General features: G+C 61.0%; 1 protein-coding gene across 1 annotated transcript; it reads right to left on the reverse strand.

Moving 5' to 3' along the window:
* Nucleotides 1-236: 236 nt before the first annotated feature.
* CSF3R (colony stimulating factor 3 receptor) lies at nt 237-6,415 on the reverse strand. The gene is made up of 16 exons (XM_027668674.1): nt 6,297-6,415; nt 5,426-5,521; nt 4,844-5,143; nt 4,637-4,760; nt 4,374-4,543; nt 3,519-3,673; nt 3,185-3,338; nt 3,023-3,105; nt 2,718-2,931; nt 2,354-2,542; nt 2,021-2,122; nt 1,596-1,742; nt 1,282-1,422; nt 1,071-1,161; nt 823-904; nt 237-668 (listed from the first exon to the last, which is right to left on the reverse strand). Exons 2-16 carry the CDS (start codon nt 5,493-5,495, stop codon nt 291-293), a joined length of 2,400 nt encoding a protein of 799 aa, XP_027524475.1. The 5' UTR covers nt 5,496-5,521; nt 6,297-6,415; the 3' UTR covers nt 237-290.
* Nucleotides 6,416-17,012: the final 10,597 nt, after the last annotated feature.

Genomic DNA, 17,012 nt, shown 5'->3' on the forward strand with positions numbered 1-17,012 from the left:
TCCCTGTCCCCGTCCCTGTTCCCATCCCCATCCACTTCCCGATCCCGCAGAAGCGCCCGGGTTGTTCTCAGCACGCTCCTGTTTATTGCGGAGGGGTGACAGGAGGGGACACGCAGCGCGGGATGGAGCCGGGCAGCGGCGGATCCCGCATCCCGGTCCCCGGTGGCAGTGGATCCCGCATCCCGGTCCCCGGTGGCAGTGGATCCCGCATCCCGGTCCCCGGTGGCGGTGGATCCCGCATCCCGGTCCCCGGTGGCATTCCCGGTGCCGCCGCCCGGCTCCATCCCGCACTAGTCCGCCCGGCACTCGTGCAGCTCCTCGGCCCCGCCGATGCGGAGCCCCTGCAGCAGCGGGAAGCTGGCGGGGGTCTCCTCGGGGACCCACCAGTCCCCGGCGCCGTCCCCGCGGCCCCGCAGGTTCTCGTAGAAGCGGGGTCCGGGCTCGGGGAGCAGCCGCTGCCCCCGGTACCCCGCACCTCCCACCCGCGCGTACTGCACGGGCTCGCCGGGGCCGTCCTGCCGCACGTAGGGCCGGGGCAGCGCCGAGGGGGCGGCGGGTGGCCCGGGGGGCTCCTTCCCCGGCGGCTTCCCCGGGGCCCCTTCCAGCACGGTGACGGTGGAGATGGCGGCCGGGCCGGGCTCCCTGGCGGCGGGGACCAGGAGCGGCTCCTGGGGACAGCGGGAGGTCACAGCCGGTGCCACCTGCCCCTGGTGCCACCTGCCCTGGTGCCACCTGCCCTGGTGCCCCTCACCGTGGCCCTGGTGCCCCTCACCGTGGCCCTGGTGGGGAGCAGGGCTGGGGGAGCGGCCGCCCCGGTCTCACCTGTGGCAGCACTGCCGGCACCCACTTGCCCAGGCTGCTGTTGGCAGGGTCGGGGACGCTGGGCCAGAGCTGCTCCTTCACTCTGGGGACCAGGGGACGAGGGTGCTCAGCCAGGGGGGCTGGAACGGGCGGGCTCGGGGCTGGGCTGGCTCCTGCCAAGCTCACGGTGGGATTTCACCACTCCCGGGACCACCCTGTCCAGGGGCTCCTGGGGCAGCCTAGCCCGGGACAGGGCTCCTGGTACTCACCTCTCGTTCTTCTGGAAGCAGATGAGCAGCAGTATGAGCAGGAGAAAGGCCAGCCCCAGGGTCAGGAACAGGAACTGGATCTCGGTGTCATCTGGGAAGTGGGACAGGGTCACAGGGAACTGCGGTGGGCACCATCTGCTGCACTGGGCCACGAGGCCGGGACAGGACCCAGGGTCTGGGGGTCCCCTCCCCAGGTGGCTGCCCCCCTCACCAAGCACTGTGGTCACCAGGGTCAGGCTGGTGCCGTTGGTGCCGCCGGCAGCCGTGGATGCCATGATGTGCACCTTGTACAGGGTTGAGGGCCTCAGCCCCCGGATGACAAAGGAGCTGAGAGAGGGATTCACGGTGGCACCTGGGGACACACAGGGCTGTGGTGGAATCCCCTCCCCTGCACGGCCCCTTGGGTCTCTGCTGGCAGGACCCGACCCCCTCTGAGGAGGGCACAGGATCTGAGGAGGGTACAGGGACTGCTGAGGCCCACACCCAGCAGGTCGAGGTGGGACAGAGGGCACGGTCAGGACTCACTGGCCACGTCGGCCATGCTGTTGGCCCAGAAGATGGTGTAGTTGGTGATGAAGCCGTTCTGCACCTCCACTGGCAGCGGCTCCCAGCACAGCTCGGCCTCTGACTTGCTGATGCTCCTCAGGTGGAGCTTCGGGGCGTAGGACGGTGCTGGAAGGAGCAGGACAAGGCACCGGGCACTGAGCAGAGCCGCTGCCTTGGGCGGGAACTGGTGGTGGGGGGTCCCACTCCCGAGGTGTGGGCATCAGGCCCTGCCCACACTGTGGGTTAGCTGAGAACACCTTTAGAGAGGAGCCAAACCCAGCCCCACAGGCTGAGCTCTTGGGCACGGCCCCCGGACTGGGGCTGTGTGGGGGAGTGCCTGTGCCTCCTTTCAGGAGGGCAGAGGCTCAGGGGGGGCCCAGGGCAGCCCTGGGGGGCACACGTACCCCTCTGCTGGGAGTAGGCTGTGGTGTGGACAGGCATCCCAACAGCGTCCTTGTAGAGGGGGTACAGGGAGATGTTGTACTGCTGGAAAGGCTCGATGCCATCTGCAAGGCAGGGCAGGGGTCCGGGCGCTCGGGGCACTGTGCTGAGACCCCCTGGCTGTGCCGCCCCCACCCCACAGTGCCAGCCTGCCCTGCCCTGGGAGCGGAGCCAGGGGAAGGAGGGAGGGTGGGGACAGGGCTCGGGGCAGGGTTTGGTCAGGACGGGTGTCAGCCCCCCGGGACAGCCAACCAGGGGGGCAGGGACCACCCGGCAGGGCAGGGACCCCCACTTACACTGGATGAGGGCTGTGGTGGCTGCCCTGTCACGCTCCATCTGCCAGCAGGCACTGCAGTGTCCAGGCTCTGTTGTCACCCGCTGCCACTCCAGGACATAGGCGGCCACCGGGGCTGGCGGTGCCTCCCAGTGCACCCTGAGGCTGCTGATGTCCTGGGGCCCGGCCCAGAGCCCGGCCAGGGGCTCACCTGCATGGGACAAGCAGCTGGGATGATGGGAGACGGGAGCATCCTGCATCACCCCCACTGTGCCTCCCACCCCGGAGTCAGCCCTGCTCCTCACCCTGGTTGTGCACCCCACGGCAGCCTGTCTGGGGGAGCAGAGCCCCGGAGGGCACACAGAAGCTTCGGGGACTGCCCTCACCTTTCCTCTCCAGGAGGACAACCTCGGTTGCTGCTGACTCTCCGGCGGCGTTGTAGGCTGAGAGATAAACCCTCCTGGTCCCCGCGGGTGCCGAGAAGTTGCACTTGGTGTGGGTGGTGTTGCAGACGGTGAGGGGGTCCCTGCCCCTCCTCCTGGGGCTCAGGGTGACACGGTAGCCCAGCACTCGCCCGTTGGCCTCGTGCTGCCGTGGGGCCTGGGCACAGGGGGCTGTCGGTCCCCGCGGGGATCTCGGTCCCCGGGGTGATGCCCCTGCAGCCCCCGAGTGCCCACCTGCCCCTGCTCACCTTCCAGCGCAGCTGCACCTCCAGCCGCCCCCCTGCCCCGGCCGGCCGAGCCCCCCACCACGCGTCCAGCTTCCCTGAGGGGGCTGCAAAAGGAGGAGCTGAGAGGGGCCAGCGCGGCCGTGCCCCAGCGCTGTGCTGCCTGCCCTGGGTGACTGCACCAACCTTTCTCGTGGGTGGTGTAGTTCCTGCCCGGGCTCCACTCGCTCCAGAAGGCCAGTGCTGAGCTGCGCCGGCAGCGCAGCTGGAAGTGGTACCGTGTGCCGAAGAGGAACCCGCAGCACTGCGCGGTGCCGGCCCGGCCCATGATGCCAGTGACCTGTGGCAGCCAGAGTGAGGGCTGTGCTGGCTCCTGTCTCAAGCAGGGGCTGGCCCTGGTGTGGGCGTGAGGGGACACATTGTTGTCCTCCTCCCACACAAGCACCCTGCTGCTCCCACTGCTGGGAGCGCAGGGAGGGTCCCGGCTCCTGCCCGGTCCCACCGCCCCGGCCGCACTCACCAGGCTCCAGGCAGGGTCCTCGGGTGCCCGGTAGCGCAGCTCACACTGCAGCTCCATGTGCTCCGTGCCCCGCGCCACCTCCCAGGCCAGGGCAACGCAGTCGGTCTGGAAGGGGATGGACTGGATGTTCCTCAGGGTTGGAGGGTCCAGCTTGGCTGGAGGAAGAGCAGGAGAGAGCTGGAGAGATGCCGTGGTGGGCAGAGCCAGGGGCCATGGCCTCACATGCGTCTCTTGTTAATGCCAGGACCTGCAGCTGGGGTGCTGCAGCAAGAAATGGCAAGAAACCACCCCAAACCATTTAGGAAAACAGCTTGTGGCAGGGGACAGGAGCTGGTGCATGTCCCTGCCTGAGATAGGGCAATGCTCAGGAATGCAGCGCTGGCACTGCTCTGCATCAATGCCTATGAAGGGAAAACAGATTTCGTGGGGCTTGGTGTCTGGAAGGCCCCACATTTGGGTCTGCCCACAGGTGAGAGTGTGGCACAGCCATGGGAGGGCTCAGCTGGTTCCTGGGCAGTCCCTCACTGGGCCCAGAGCAAGGAGGATAAGCCGCTCCATCTGGAAAGGCTCCTTTTATAAATAGTTTATAGGCACTGGATCCATTATTAATAGACCTCCTGAATAAATGGGTAATCAATTGCTGGAGGAGCTGTGGAGGGCAGCAGGTCAACCGGCAGCTCATAACCCGCCGCACGCGCCGCTCGTGTAACGCGGCGCTGGCACCGATTCATCCCGGCAGGACATCCATCACGGAACCCGCCCGGAAAACGTGACCTAAAACTGACCTGCTTTAATGGCACTTTAATACCTCTGTCACCGCTGACGAGCTCCCCTGGCCCCTGTGCTGTCACTCACCGACGTCCATGGGGTCGATGCAGAGATGCTCCGACTCGGCCGTGCCCAGGGCGTTGGTGGCAGACACCCAGATCTCCATCTCCCGGTACAGCTGGAGCAGCGGGCGTGGCACCGTGCAGTGGCTGTGCCCACCTCGTGGGGTGCAGCCCGTCACCGCCTGGGCTCTGCTCCTGTGGCACACAGAGGAGTGAGTTCGGGGTCCCTCCAGCAGAGGACGGGGCTTGGCAGGGGTTTGGCGGGGGAACCGCGGCCCCAAGGCTTACCCGGCACACTTCAGTGCCACGCTGGTGGGGAGGTGGCTGTCGGCTCCCTGCTCCCACTGGCACGTCAGCCCATAGTCACCGAGGTTCAGGACGCAGCTGAGGTTGAGGGGCTTTGCAGGAGGGTCTGGGGGAGAGCGGTCGGGGAAGAGCCTGAGCAAGTGCCCATCCCTGGTGGGGAGGAGGGTGACACGTGGCAGCAGCACTTACAGCCCGCCCTGATCTCGGCCATGCCCACGCGCTGCTTGGTCCCGTTCCACTCCACGCAGCACCACAGCCTGGCCTGGGTATGGTTGAACCGGGGCAGGGTGAGCTCGGACACCTCCGTGCCCCCTGGGCCCTGGTGCTGGCTCCCAGCCACGGGCTTGTTGTCCAGCATCCAGCTGATCCGGACCTTCCCCTGCTCCAAGCCCTGGCAGAGTTCCCTCTGGATGGTGCAGGTTGCTGTGACGGCCGAGCCCAGGGTCACAACGGGTGAGCCCACGGCCACCGAGGCACAGCCCAGAGTCCCTGCAGGCAGGAAAAGCATGTCACATCCTGGGCATGGCTGTGACAAAGCCAGCTCAGCTCCTTGGTGCCCAGGCAGGACAGAGGGATGAGCCTCTTCCCTCAGATGGGCCCCCAGCCCTGGAGAGGAAGAGCCGGGCATTGGGCAAGCTGCCAGCATGTGCCAGGCCCCATCCTGCCCGCGCCTGCTGTGCCACTGCTCTTCCTGCCAGCCAGGATGGGCACGGGGTGCTGGGGACAGCGGGGGCACACGCTGTGGGACAGCACAGGACGGGCCCCACTCACCGCCCGAGCACAGGAGCAGGAGCAGGGAGAGCTGGAGCAGGGGGGGTGTCCCAGCACGGCGCCTGGCCATGGTCTCCTCCGCGGCTTTGGCATCACCTGGAATGGAGAGAGCGGCTCGTCCCGGGGGTCGGCAAGGGCTGGGGGCGAGGCGGGCTGGAGGAGCCGGGCTCCATCGTCGCCGGCGCTTCCCGGAGCAGAATGTCCTTTAGCTGTCAGCGCCAGCCTCTCTCCAGCCCTTCCGACACCTCCGCCCCCGGCTCGGCCGCTCCCGCAGGCGCCGGCGTGGGCAGCGCAGCGGAGGCGCTGGGACGGGGGTCCCGGCCCGGCCCCGCTCCCCACCCCAGGGTGCTCCCCACACAGCACCCCCCGCCCGGCCGCAGCACGGGCTCAGTTTATCTGCGCTATCTCCAGCCGCCGCCGGGCAGAGATTTGCGGTTTGAGGGCGGGCGAGCGCTGGGGCTGCGGAGGGCGATCAGCTGGAGAGAGAAGCGAGTGACCGACGGCAGCACAGCCGGCGCTGCGGGTCCTGCACGGCCCCCGCTGTCCCCCTGCCTGGGGCTGGGAATGGCCCTGCCAGCGGCCCCTGCTTCTGTCCCTGCCCGGCCGCCGGCTCATCCTCTGCCCCGGCCGGGTCCCCGCCGTGTCCCAGGAGGGGCTGCCCGTGCTGTGCCCACAGCTGGGTGCCCACAGCTGTTCCCTCCCCCCAGCCCGAGCCGACGTCCAGGGGGAGATGAGGGACTCGAGTGTGGGAAATGGAACAGCAGCCACCCCTGAGCACCCAGCAGGTGCGGCTGTCCCAGGCAGGGGACAGGGCAGAGCAGCCACAGACAAGGTGCTCAGTGGGACCTGAGCACCACGCAGTCGTCCCTACCTCGCCCCCATCCCTGCTTCTCCTCTGTTCCCGGGGTGTCCGGTCTCCGCTCACCGCCCGCTCCGAGCGCCGGGCTCGGGCTGCCGGCGGCTGGCCGTGCTCAGCCTGTTTGCTAACATGCTGCTTTCCCCGTTAGTTCCTCAAAACCAGGGCCGTTAATTGCTGTGACGCTCTGAAGAAGGTGATTGCAAAACACTTCCCTGAAGGCTGCGACCCCCTGCTCGCCGCAGGCAGGAAAGCCCAGGGCACACAGACATCCCGAGCAGCGCCGGCCCCCACCCCGCCCGCTCCAGCGGCCCGGACCTGGACCAGCTCCTCACTGCTACTGCCCTGGGGCCACCAGGCTGGGCTGAGGGACACGGTGGAGGACTTGGGGGACAGGTCCTGCAGGGGGACATGGGCTGGGGACGTGGGCCTCAAGGAGCAGGAGGCAAACCCAGCTGTGGCTGCCAGTGCGATGTGGTGCTGCCTGGGTGCAGCTCACAGCCCCCAGCCCGTGTCTGTGTCCATGTGCATGTGGTCCAGCTCGCCCCAGAGTGAAGGGACCCACAAGATGCCCAAGGGCAGCCCATGACCTGCCTTCCCACCAGTGTTCCCAGTGCCGACCATTTACACAGGTTATTCCAGCAGCTCCTCGCCCAGGGCTGACCTGGGGGCTCACTGCCCCTGAGGGACCCCCATGTCTGGTGGGATGGGGCTGGCATGGGGGGTAATCAGGGGGTTGCCCAACCCACCACGCACTCCCAGCCTTCGCAACCACGGTGGCTGTTGTGCAAACTGCTGTTTACTCCAGGGTCGGGGCTGTGTGTCACCTCCATGGTACGTTACAGAGCTCACGCAGCCCCACACTGCCAAAAACTGGGGGGCCAGCACAGCCCCCTGGGAGCAGAGTGCCCTGGGGTGGGGGGAGATCTGGCACTACCTCCCACAGAGCTGGAAGGGGATGGACGGGGGCTCTGACCACCGACCTCACAGCTCCCACAGTCCAAGCAAAGGCATTTTCCCCCAAATCTGCCCTGCCCAGAGGGGGCTGTGCTGCTGGCAGGGGTGGGGTGGGGGCTCAGCACCCTGGGCTGGGCCATGGGGCCGATGCCCACCACTGGCCTGGGCCAGGGGAGCTGCCCTTGCAACATCTCCCTGGGGTGGAGCAACCCCCAATATTTGGGGAGGAAGCTCAGGCTGTTTACCAGCCGAGCAGGAATATCTGTGGGTATCCATGGAGACGTGGGCATCTCCGTGGGAACTGAGGGCGTAGCTGCAAACACCCAGCTGGACACCACCCGCCGCCGGTGGGGCCCCCACGGGGTCCGTGCTGGGATCCCACGTCCCAGCGTGTGCAGGGGACCCCACCTGCCCCCGGCCTCATCCCATCCTGCTCCACAGGGAAAGGGCCTGTCCGGGGAGGCCCCGAGCGTGCCAATGTGCCCTGGGAGCAGGGATGGAGCCTCCGTGGCACTGCTCTCGGTTCCCGTTCAGCTCTGAGTCACCCTCACAAGCCCTGGGATGGGACAGGGGACGAGGGAGGGTGCAGGGTCCCATCCCTGCAGAGCCCCTGCAGCCAGAGTCGGGGGGCCTGGCCAGCCCAGGGGCAGGAGGGTGCATGAGGAGGGGGCTGCCAGGGGCTAAAGCCTGGGGTGAAGCCTGAGGGTCCCACGGTGAGGCCGTGGCTGTGCAGAGGCAGGGGGGGACATGGCTGTGGTGTGGGATAGCACGGGGAGCACAGTTTGGAGGGAGGGTGGGTGGGTGGGGGCTCATGAGGCAGGTTTTGGGGTGGGTGGTGGGGCAGTGGGCTCCCAGGCCATGGCACAAGAGCCTCCCAAGTCCGAGGCCATCGGGCAAGGGGGAAGGTGAAAAGGGGAAGCGGCCGTGGGGCTTTTCCTGGGTTGCAGAGCGTGGGATGGGGACTGATGGCACTGGGCAGCAGCCCCTGGACAAGGCCAGACCCCAGGGACAGCTCTGGTCACAATCTACAGGCAGCAGCCCCACATTCAATGCTGGGGGGGTGATCTCAGCTGCCTCCGTGTTGCCAGTGCTCCTGACTCTGTCCCTGCTGGGTGGATCATTGCTGTTAAGCAGAATAAAGTACATTCCTGGCGTGTATCAGCTCTGCTGGCAGCAAGAACCACCCCCCCCAAGGGCTTTTCCCTTTCTTCTTTTTATTCCCTAAAAAAATAAAATATTGCCAGTCATGTAAGATGCAAGATCTAAGTGCAAAAGCTGCTGCAGTCTCTAATGGATGAGGAGAGCTGGTTAATTGCTGCTCAATATGATTAATTCAAACAACCCCCCCTGCTCATCCGCCAGCAGAGGGGAGGGAGCAGAGGGCTCCCTGCTAAGCTGCCCCATGGGTGGGCAGACGTGGTCAGGACGAGACCCTCGACTCGGGACAGCAGCACAGGGGGACACAGGGGAACGTGGGGAGCCCAGGCTGCCTGCATGGAGCTGCTCCAGGAATGGGAGCCCAGCTGGGACCCTCCTTTTTCTGCAGGCTCTGGTCTCCCAAACCCCAGGGATGCCCCCGTGCTCATCCCTGCTGTGTGCCACCACCGGCTCCTCCCCAGGGAGGAGGCTGCAAATTGGAGAGGATTGATGGTGGGGGGCTGAAGGGGGCTGACCTTGAACAGCTCCCCACACATTCCTGCAATTAATGAGGCAGGAGGATTAATTTCTGCGTGGCAGATCTGGGGAGGCCCTGGTGGGCACGGGGAGGGGGAGGAGGGAGAGATGAGCTGCCATTATTCATCTCTAATCTGTGAGACGCCAAAGGGATGCCAGGGCAGAGTGATCCAACTGGGTGCAGGGTGAGAGGGAGAGCTCTCCCATGGGCCCACCTACCCCTTGCCTGTCCCTGAACTCCTGGCTCTGCTGCCCAGGTATCTGTGGCAGAGGAACCTCCCGATGTCTGATGGCCCAGCCCTGTGCCAGCACCTCATCCCCTGCCACTGCTGGAAATTCCCACTCCTTTCTGTTGAGACACTCCAGAGCCCGTGGAGCATCTTGTCCTTCTGCCATTGCTGAAAAGAAATCTCCCTTTGATGCTGTTCCCCCCCAAACCACCAGGGCAGGGGGGTTTTTGCCCTCATCCCATCCCTCACCCCCCGTGCCAGGCAGCATCTCTGAGTCTGATCCCGGCTGCTGGGGCCACACGGCCCCTCCTGACACTTCCCAGCAATCAGGCTGCAAGCACAGCACTATTATTTTTCTGCTCTAATAAACACCTCTGACAATAATAGAAAAAAATCGGCTTTCATCTGGAGAAAAGGATACCTGGGAATTATTTACTCAGAGTCAATAGCGGCGGGTGGGGGGCCGCCAGCCCAGGCAGGTGCCAGCAGCTGCTTGTGGCTGGAACATTGCATGGAAAAGGGGCAAAGCCCTCTCAAATGATCCCCCCTTGCTCCTGCTCCCCCATCTTGGCTGTGCTGATCAGGGGAAACCCCCTCTTTCTCTGTCCATGCCACCCTGGGACACGCTGCCAGTGCCAGGCCCCTGGAAGGCACAGGGGGGCTCTGGGTGCTTGAGCTGTGGGGTGGGAGTGGGGTGGGAGCCCAGCTTAGAGCTGGCACCTCTCCTCTGCCTCTGCTCGGGTCTGTGAGAGCAAGAACTGCACGGTCAATTGAGCTAATCACAAAGGCAATGAATGTCTGCTCCGAGAGGCTCTAAACATCCCCGCTCAGAGCCAGTGACACGAGGAAATAGGAATCCAACCAAGCGGCCTCCAAAAGTGTTTTATTCCCCATTATTTTCATTAGCTGCCTTGTAATTTGATTTGTCCCTCTCCTGCTGCTGGCTGGCTCCGTGGCCAAGAGCAGTGACAATGAGACACCGTCAGGAGCCCCGGCGGTGCTCCTGGGGTGGGGAGTGACGCAGCTCCCCCGGCTCAGGGCTGTGCCTGGGAGAGGGGACTGAGCTCTGATATTGCCCCGACCTCTCGCCCAAAACCCCTCGAGGCTCAGGCTGTGGTTCCCAGCACTGCCAGTGCTCTGCCTGGGGGGCACAGGGTGAGGGCCCCACTGTCAGCACCTCCTGCCTCCGGGTGCTCCTGTGCCCCTGCTCCCGCTGACATCCCGTCCCCATTATCTGCAATTTCCTTGAAAGCTGTCAGGCCTCACCGGGGCCCCTTTGCAGATGAAGAGAGGAGGAAACAAGCAGGTCTGCATTTATCCCACTAGAAATTAATCCCCCCCTTCTTATTTAAAGGTATCAGTGAATGAGGCCAAGTTGTTAAGTGACAAAAGAAAAATGATTCTTGCCTTCCAGGGTTATTAAAATCATGTTCTACAATTTTAGCAGCCACAAGGAAGCCCAGATAATGACAGATGATGATAATCCATCTCCAGCACAGCCTGGTCTATAATGATACTGCCCATATCTCTTGTATTACCACCAATTACTCAGCGTATAATGAAAATGTACATCCATTCTGGGGAGCTGCGTTTCCTGCCTCTGAATCCAATTTCTCCCTCTCCTTCTCCTGGCCCTCTCTGGCTGCAGCTGGAACCCCCGCCATGCCTGGCTCTGGGATCAGGGCTGGGGGAGCCTGTCCTGTGCCGTGCCCCTCACCCTGGCCCTGTGCCACTGTGGGATGGGACAGAAGCGCCTGTGGCTGCACGGGGCCTGTCCGGGACACGGGGAGGAAGGGAGAGGCTTTGAAATGCAAATTGCAGGAGGAACACGAGGAGATACAAAGCAAAGTGAATCCTCTCTGCTGCACTGAGGTGGCAGCTCACAGGTAACCCAGCCGGGGCCAGGGCTGCCAAAATCCACTGTGAAAGTGCCTGTCCCAGTGCTGAGCTGCCATAATCTTACCCAGCACAGCATCATCCTGCCCAGCACAGCATCATCCTGTCCAGCCAGCAGCATCCACGGGCCCCAGCCTGGAGCAGAGGTTCCATCACACCTCCAGTGTCACCTTTGGACGTGACACAGGGTCACACACCTCCCCCCACAGCCTTGTCCTGGGGAAAATGCACCTCTGAGCTCTTCCACCCCCTCCCTGGAGGCAGCTGTGCCTCCCACCCCAGGACTGGCTGCATCCCCCAGCAGGGCTTAATCCCATTAAATCAGAGTGGGGATCGCTCAGACCCAGATGAGCATCTGATTGCAACTGGGTCTGCTCCTGCCACAGCACCTGGGAGCTGCACAAAGCTCTCCCTGTGTAAGATTAATGTAGATATATATTTCATCTGGATTCTATTATCTTTCACTTTATTCAGGTCAAAAAGCAGGAGACAACATCTTTTAAGATGAAAACATAATCTTTTGGAAAATTGAAAATATAGATCATTGTTTGGGCAGGAGTCTGTGTGTGTGCTGCTGCTGGGGCCTCCAGCCCTGCCCCAGAGACCTCCAGCCCTGCCCCAGAGACCCCCAGTCCACCCTGGGGGCAGCTACATGGGGGTCCCTGGAGCAAAGGAGCATCTTGTGCTGATGGAGAGGAGCTGTAAGTGGGAAAGCTCCCAGAAAAGCTTTGTGTCTGTGTATGTTTGCGTGTGTGCCTGCCCTTCCCACCGTGGAATCTCCCCAAAACATCTCCCTCACCACAGCAGGACCAGGCCTCCCTGTAAATGCTTTTCCTTGGAGCAGAGCTCTACAGCCACTCAGCTCATTAACACAGGCCTCCAGCTAGCAGAATTTGCCTCGTTATTTCTTAAATTAAATGCCTTTATTTTTTCACAACTTTGTGTAATAAATCTGTGTGTGTTTAATACATAATTAAGGGCCCCTCCTGCTCTGAGCTGCTCTGGTACCGCCTTCCCCAGCACAACTTTACATGAGTTATTGAAGAACAGAGGTGCATCCATTAATTATTTCATAAATATTAACAAGCCCTTAGTGGCTGGAATCCTGGAATAACAAGTTTCCCAGGGAGTTAATTTTTAAAAAGGTTGTTAACTACACTGACCGCCGGGCTCTGGGACCCCACGCCGTGGGTGAGGGTAACAGGAGCTGTGCCAGTGCCAGCTGCTGTGCTTGGACCCCTCAACAAGATGGACCTAAACTGAGGATAGACCTCACCTGAAACATGGCTTTAAACTAAAGGAGAGTAGGTTTAGATATTGGGAAGAAATTCTCCCCTGTGAGGGAGGTGAGGCCCTGGCACAGGTTGCCCAGAGAAGCTGTGGCTGCCAGTGGACCTGGTGTGCAGAGGGTGAAGTGGTGATGTCTTGGAAACCTGGGATGACACTGATTCATTGGGGCAATTAAAGCTCTTTCTGGCCTTTTCTCAGTGGCATTTTGGCATTTGGCTCGTCGTGAGTTACAGCACCTTCTTCTCGTGGGGAAATTTATAGCCATGAATTTTGCAGATCCCAGTAGAGCACAATTACCTGCTGAGGGGAGGCAGGAGCCCTGGGCAGCAGCTCTGTCTGCAGGGAGGGCAGTGGCAGCTCCAGCTCCAGGCAGGGGTGTTCCAGCCAGGAACCCCAGTGAATTCCCGTGGGCTGGGGCTTCTGGAAGTGAGAAACACAGAGTCAAAACCACGGGGTTTGGCACGTTTTCATTCCACCCTGCAAATTACCTTTTGTTGAGGGAAGATCCCACGGACTGAGCGGGAATTCCCTGCGGAGCATCCCTGTGGGATGCAGGTCTGGCAGAGCCTCTGGCCTGCTGGGAGCTGGAGCAAAACCACCCCCTGATCCACTCCCAGATCCCACACTCCCAGCATGAACATCACCGGGATGGGAGGACACCACTGATTTAATCAGGGTGACAGGAGCAGGGGCCCTGGAGGCTCCCTGACATTGGTGTCACTTTGTGTCACAAGGCATTTCTAATGTCGTTTTCCAGTAACACAGTCACCTTCTCCGGGGTGCAGAGGCACTTGTTTCTCATCCATTATGATACAGACGTTGCTCCTCAGCCCTCATTAGTGCACGGGGGCAACACGTCTGCTGTTTTTAGAAGGGTGACATGGATGAGAAACATATTCTTGCCTTTCAAAGCCAATAAACAACCTCTGTTGTGCAACTTCCCTCGGGGGCCATGGGGGTGACGGGTGCTGTGGAGCCCACCCAGCCCCACGTCTGTCCCTGGGGAACTGGGGCTGATCCCAGGCCACAGTGCTGAGAGAGCAGTGGTATTTGGGGAGGTCTGAAGGTTTAGGGGGACTCCCATTTCAGCCAGCAGGAGCTGGGTGACCTGCAGGAGGGCACTGCAGGGCCCTGGCAGGGATGTCTTGGACCAGAGCAGATCCAGCCCCAGTGGTATCTCAGGGCACAATCACCCCCCTGGCAGTGCCAGGACTGACCTGGGGGGGCCAGTCCAAAGCACCTCCAGACACAGTGGGGTTTGAAGGTGGCTGCCTGTGCTCTCCTGACCAGAGAGCTGAGGCAGTTTATCAATGTATGTATGTAGTGAGCTTTCAGCTCACCTTCAAAGCCCCTGACTCCATGGTGAGCAGCCCCGCTCGATTCCGCTCATGCATCTTTAATCTCGAGTGAAAAACGAGGCTTTTTTCCTTTTCTTTTCACTGCTTGGCTTTAGAGGCTGAGATAACATTAAATCTCCTCCTCAAGCAGACCCAGAGGGGCAGCTGCAGCTCTGCTCCCCTGAAAGCACCGCATCACCCTCAGGGACTGTGCCCAGTGGCACGAGGGAGGCACAGAGTGACCAAAAGTGAGGGAGCAGGAGCCAGGCAGCTCCTGTGTGGTGCAGGATCATCTCCCCATCGTGGTCATTTAGGCCTGTTATGGACACGAATCACTTTGATGAGCCAGACAAGCACTTAAAGAGTGTTAAACCCACAAACAGGTCAGAATGCAACTTCAGCTCCTGCCCCAGTGGGGTCCACCCAAGGCCTTGAGATCAGCAAGGGAGAGCACCAGAGCCTGGCAGGAGCACAAGGATGTGCTGGTTTGTTTGGGGTTTATTTTATTATTATTTTTTTCCAAGAGGAAAAAATCGCTATGGCAACTCCTGCAACCGCGGCGCTGCTGGGAGATGGGCTGGAGTGAGCCTTGCCACTCATCATCTGACAATGTTCATCTGCAGGATTTACATAGTAATTAATGTCAAGAGGCAATCTACAACTTGAGCAATCAGAGTTTCTGTGCATTAAGTCAGACTCTGCAGACAGCAATTCATAACTGTGTGTCAGAAAGGCATTTAACCCCTCGTGGGCTCTCCCTGGGGAGCAGGAACTGCCCTCGCCCCGACCCCGACGTGGGGCACGGAGATCCTTGGACCTCCCGGCCCCGCTGAGCTCAAGGCTCTCCCAGCTGCAGCTCCCAAATCCTGCCCATTCCTCTTTGCCCTCCAGCTGTGCCCTGAGCAGACCATTCCTGCTCAGGTCGGGCCTTTCCTGCCCAAGTCCCACTGCGTTTTCCCCGGATGCATCATTAACTCAGCACCTTCAGGATCCATCTCTAACCCAGCTGCTGTCAGCAACAACCCTCCTCCCCTAGCAGCACCAGAGTCACCCCCAGCTCCAGGGCAGCCCTCCTGTATCCCCCATCCCACTCCAGCCATTCCCATCCCCACTTCCAGGCTCTCTGGGAAAGCCACCATCGGAGCCAGGCAGTTCAGGATAGGAGGCTTTGGGAAGGGGCAGTGAGACACCTGGAACTTGGCCCTGGAGGAGGGAATGGGGGGATCAAGAGGGGACAGGGAAGCTTTCCACCACAACCAACCCAGTGTTGAGGGGCTGCTCCTGTCCTCTGCTGCATCCTGGGACAGGGTTCAGTCCTTGCCACCCAAACCCCCTGCAAATCCCTGCCTCAAGCTGTTCCTGCAACCTCCTCTGTAAAGGATAAAGCTCCACTGAATCTCAGCATCCTTTCTTCCTCTATCCTTTTGGCTGAAGCCAAAAACTTCAGAGAAGGAATAAAAAAAAAATAAATCTAATTGATTTCTTCCGTTCTAACGAGTCAATCATTAGGGTGGGGTTTTTTTAATGACTCATAAGCAAGCTTGACATGTCTGTTAATTAAATAGCCATCTCAGCTCTAATCTGCTGCAAGTTAATCATTTGGGGAATTAAAAGGTGTCAGTGCTGAATTCCTCATTAGTGTAAGTGCTCTCCTGCCCTTGCTGGCAGGAGGAGCTGGAAGCTGAGCTCGGGGCAAGGAGGGGACTGAGCCCCAAATACCCTAAACCTGCCCCCAGCAGCTGCCCACTCACCCCAGACCACTCACCCAGTGCTTCCTCCCACCAAGCCCACCCATCCCCAGCACCCCCAGTCCAGCAGCCCGCCAAGGTGACGGAGCAATGCTCCTGCCACAGGCTGGCCCAGGTGGAATGGGACAAAATCGGGGTAACAAACTGGTCCTTTTGGCTTTTGGGAGCAAGGCTGGTGCCTCTGCTCAGGCTCTTTTGAGTAGCATCAAAATTAATACTGATGAAGGCCCCCCAGTTTAATTTATTGCCTCCGTGCACACTCCCCATGACCGGCCACGTGCTGAGAGATGGGACAGGGTGGAAGTGGGTCCTTCCCAGCCACATGGGAGAAGCTGTGGGGAAAAAAAACCTGTGGAAAGCAAATAAAGAAAAATTTCTCCTTCTTCTGGAAATGTTTCTTTTTGTGGGTCAAGAACTTTAGGTTTAGAAAGCCTCCTGCAGGGTGTCAGCAGGCCACAGGCTGCACTGGTCATGCAGAGGTCAGAGGATTTACAAGCCCACTAGAGGCTCCTGCATATTAAATCTTGATTATAAACTCCTCAGAGCCAGTTCTCCTGCCCCCAGAAGATCCTGGCCCAGCCCTTTGTGCCTTTGCCTTCCCAGCAAATACTGATCCCTTGCATTACCTGCCTTTCTCACCATTTTATTAAGCTAAACAACGAGAGGGCAAACAGGATAACTCTGGTGCTGAATGAAAGATGCAGCTTCACGCTGCTGTGTGTGTTGTATTAATCACTTAGTGACATGCTGGCTACCGGCCTGATGCAAGATAACGAGAGGTAATTAGTTACCAAAATTAGGAGGTGGGCAGATTGCCAGTTGTTTACAGGAGCCGTGGTGATAGGGGCAGCCAGGAAAACTGCCTTTTCCGAGGGATCAAAGCTTGTTTAAAACGTGATTCAATTATGGACCAAAGGCCGAGCTCTGAGCGGGAGTGGGACACGAACTGAATGTTCACAGGGTCCCTGCCCCAGCTGCAGTGGGAGTATTGGAGCGTGGACAGGACCTTCACCCACCAGGGAATATGGGAACATGCCCTGAGCCCGCTCACGGCGCTGGAGCTGCTGCTCAGGGCCTGTCTGGAGCACTCCAGACAGCACAGTCCAGGGTGAGCAGGAGGGGAGAGGCTGCAGCACAGTGAGGGGCTCCTGCAGCACCCTGGGCACAGCCCACCCTGCTTCCCTCATCCCAAGGGGCAGCCCTGCTCCACTGCCCTCTGGAGGGTGCTCCCAGCCGTGGGAAGTGTTTCCTCCCCACATCCCCAAGCCCAGCACACGACACCAGCATTGCAGCTTCCCCAGGGCAGGGGCAGGAGGAAGAGGAGGCAGTAGGAGCAGCTCAGGGGAAACCTTGGGCTTCTTAGTGGCAGAATTTAAAGGTTTCTCCCCCACCCATTCAGGTGTTTCACTGGCACCAGCTGCAGCACCGGGCACAGGTGAGAGAGGCTGATGAGTGAGTGGGGGCTGGAAGTGAGCATCCTGCATCCTGCATCCTGCATCTTCCACCCTGCACCCTCCATCCCGCTGTGGGTGCTCCCTGCCCAGCCTTCCCAGGGAAGTCCTGCCTCTTGTCACCCCAACACAGCTGTGGCAGGTTGCA

The sequence above is a fragment of the Corapipo altera genome, unplaced genomic scaffold (assembly GCF_003945725.1).
Source record: "Corapipo altera isolate COAL_440 unplaced genomic scaffold, ASM394572v1 297, whole genome shotgun sequence".
In the NCBI taxonomy this organism is placed as follows: domain Eukaryota; kingdom Metazoa; phylum Chordata; class Aves; order Passeriformes; family Pipridae; genus Corapipo; species Corapipo altera.

What these genes read in the sequence shown, in the direction of transcription:
- CSF3R (XM_027668674.1), bottom strand. Translation starts at nt 5,495, where the DNA reads ATGGCCAGGCGCCGTGCTGGGACACCCCCCCTGCTCCAGCTCTCCCTG. An exon ending in TGTCCTCCTGGAGAGGAAAG is followed by an intron (nt 2,543 to 2,717) that starts GTGAGGGCAGTC and finishes TGTCCCATGCAG; the next exon opens with GTGAGCCCCTGGCCGGGCTC. An exon ending in CCTGGTGACCACAGTGCTTG is followed by an intron (nt 1,162 to 1,281) that starts GTGAGGGGGGCA and finishes CCCACTTCCCAG; the next exon opens with ATGACACCGAGATCCAGTTC.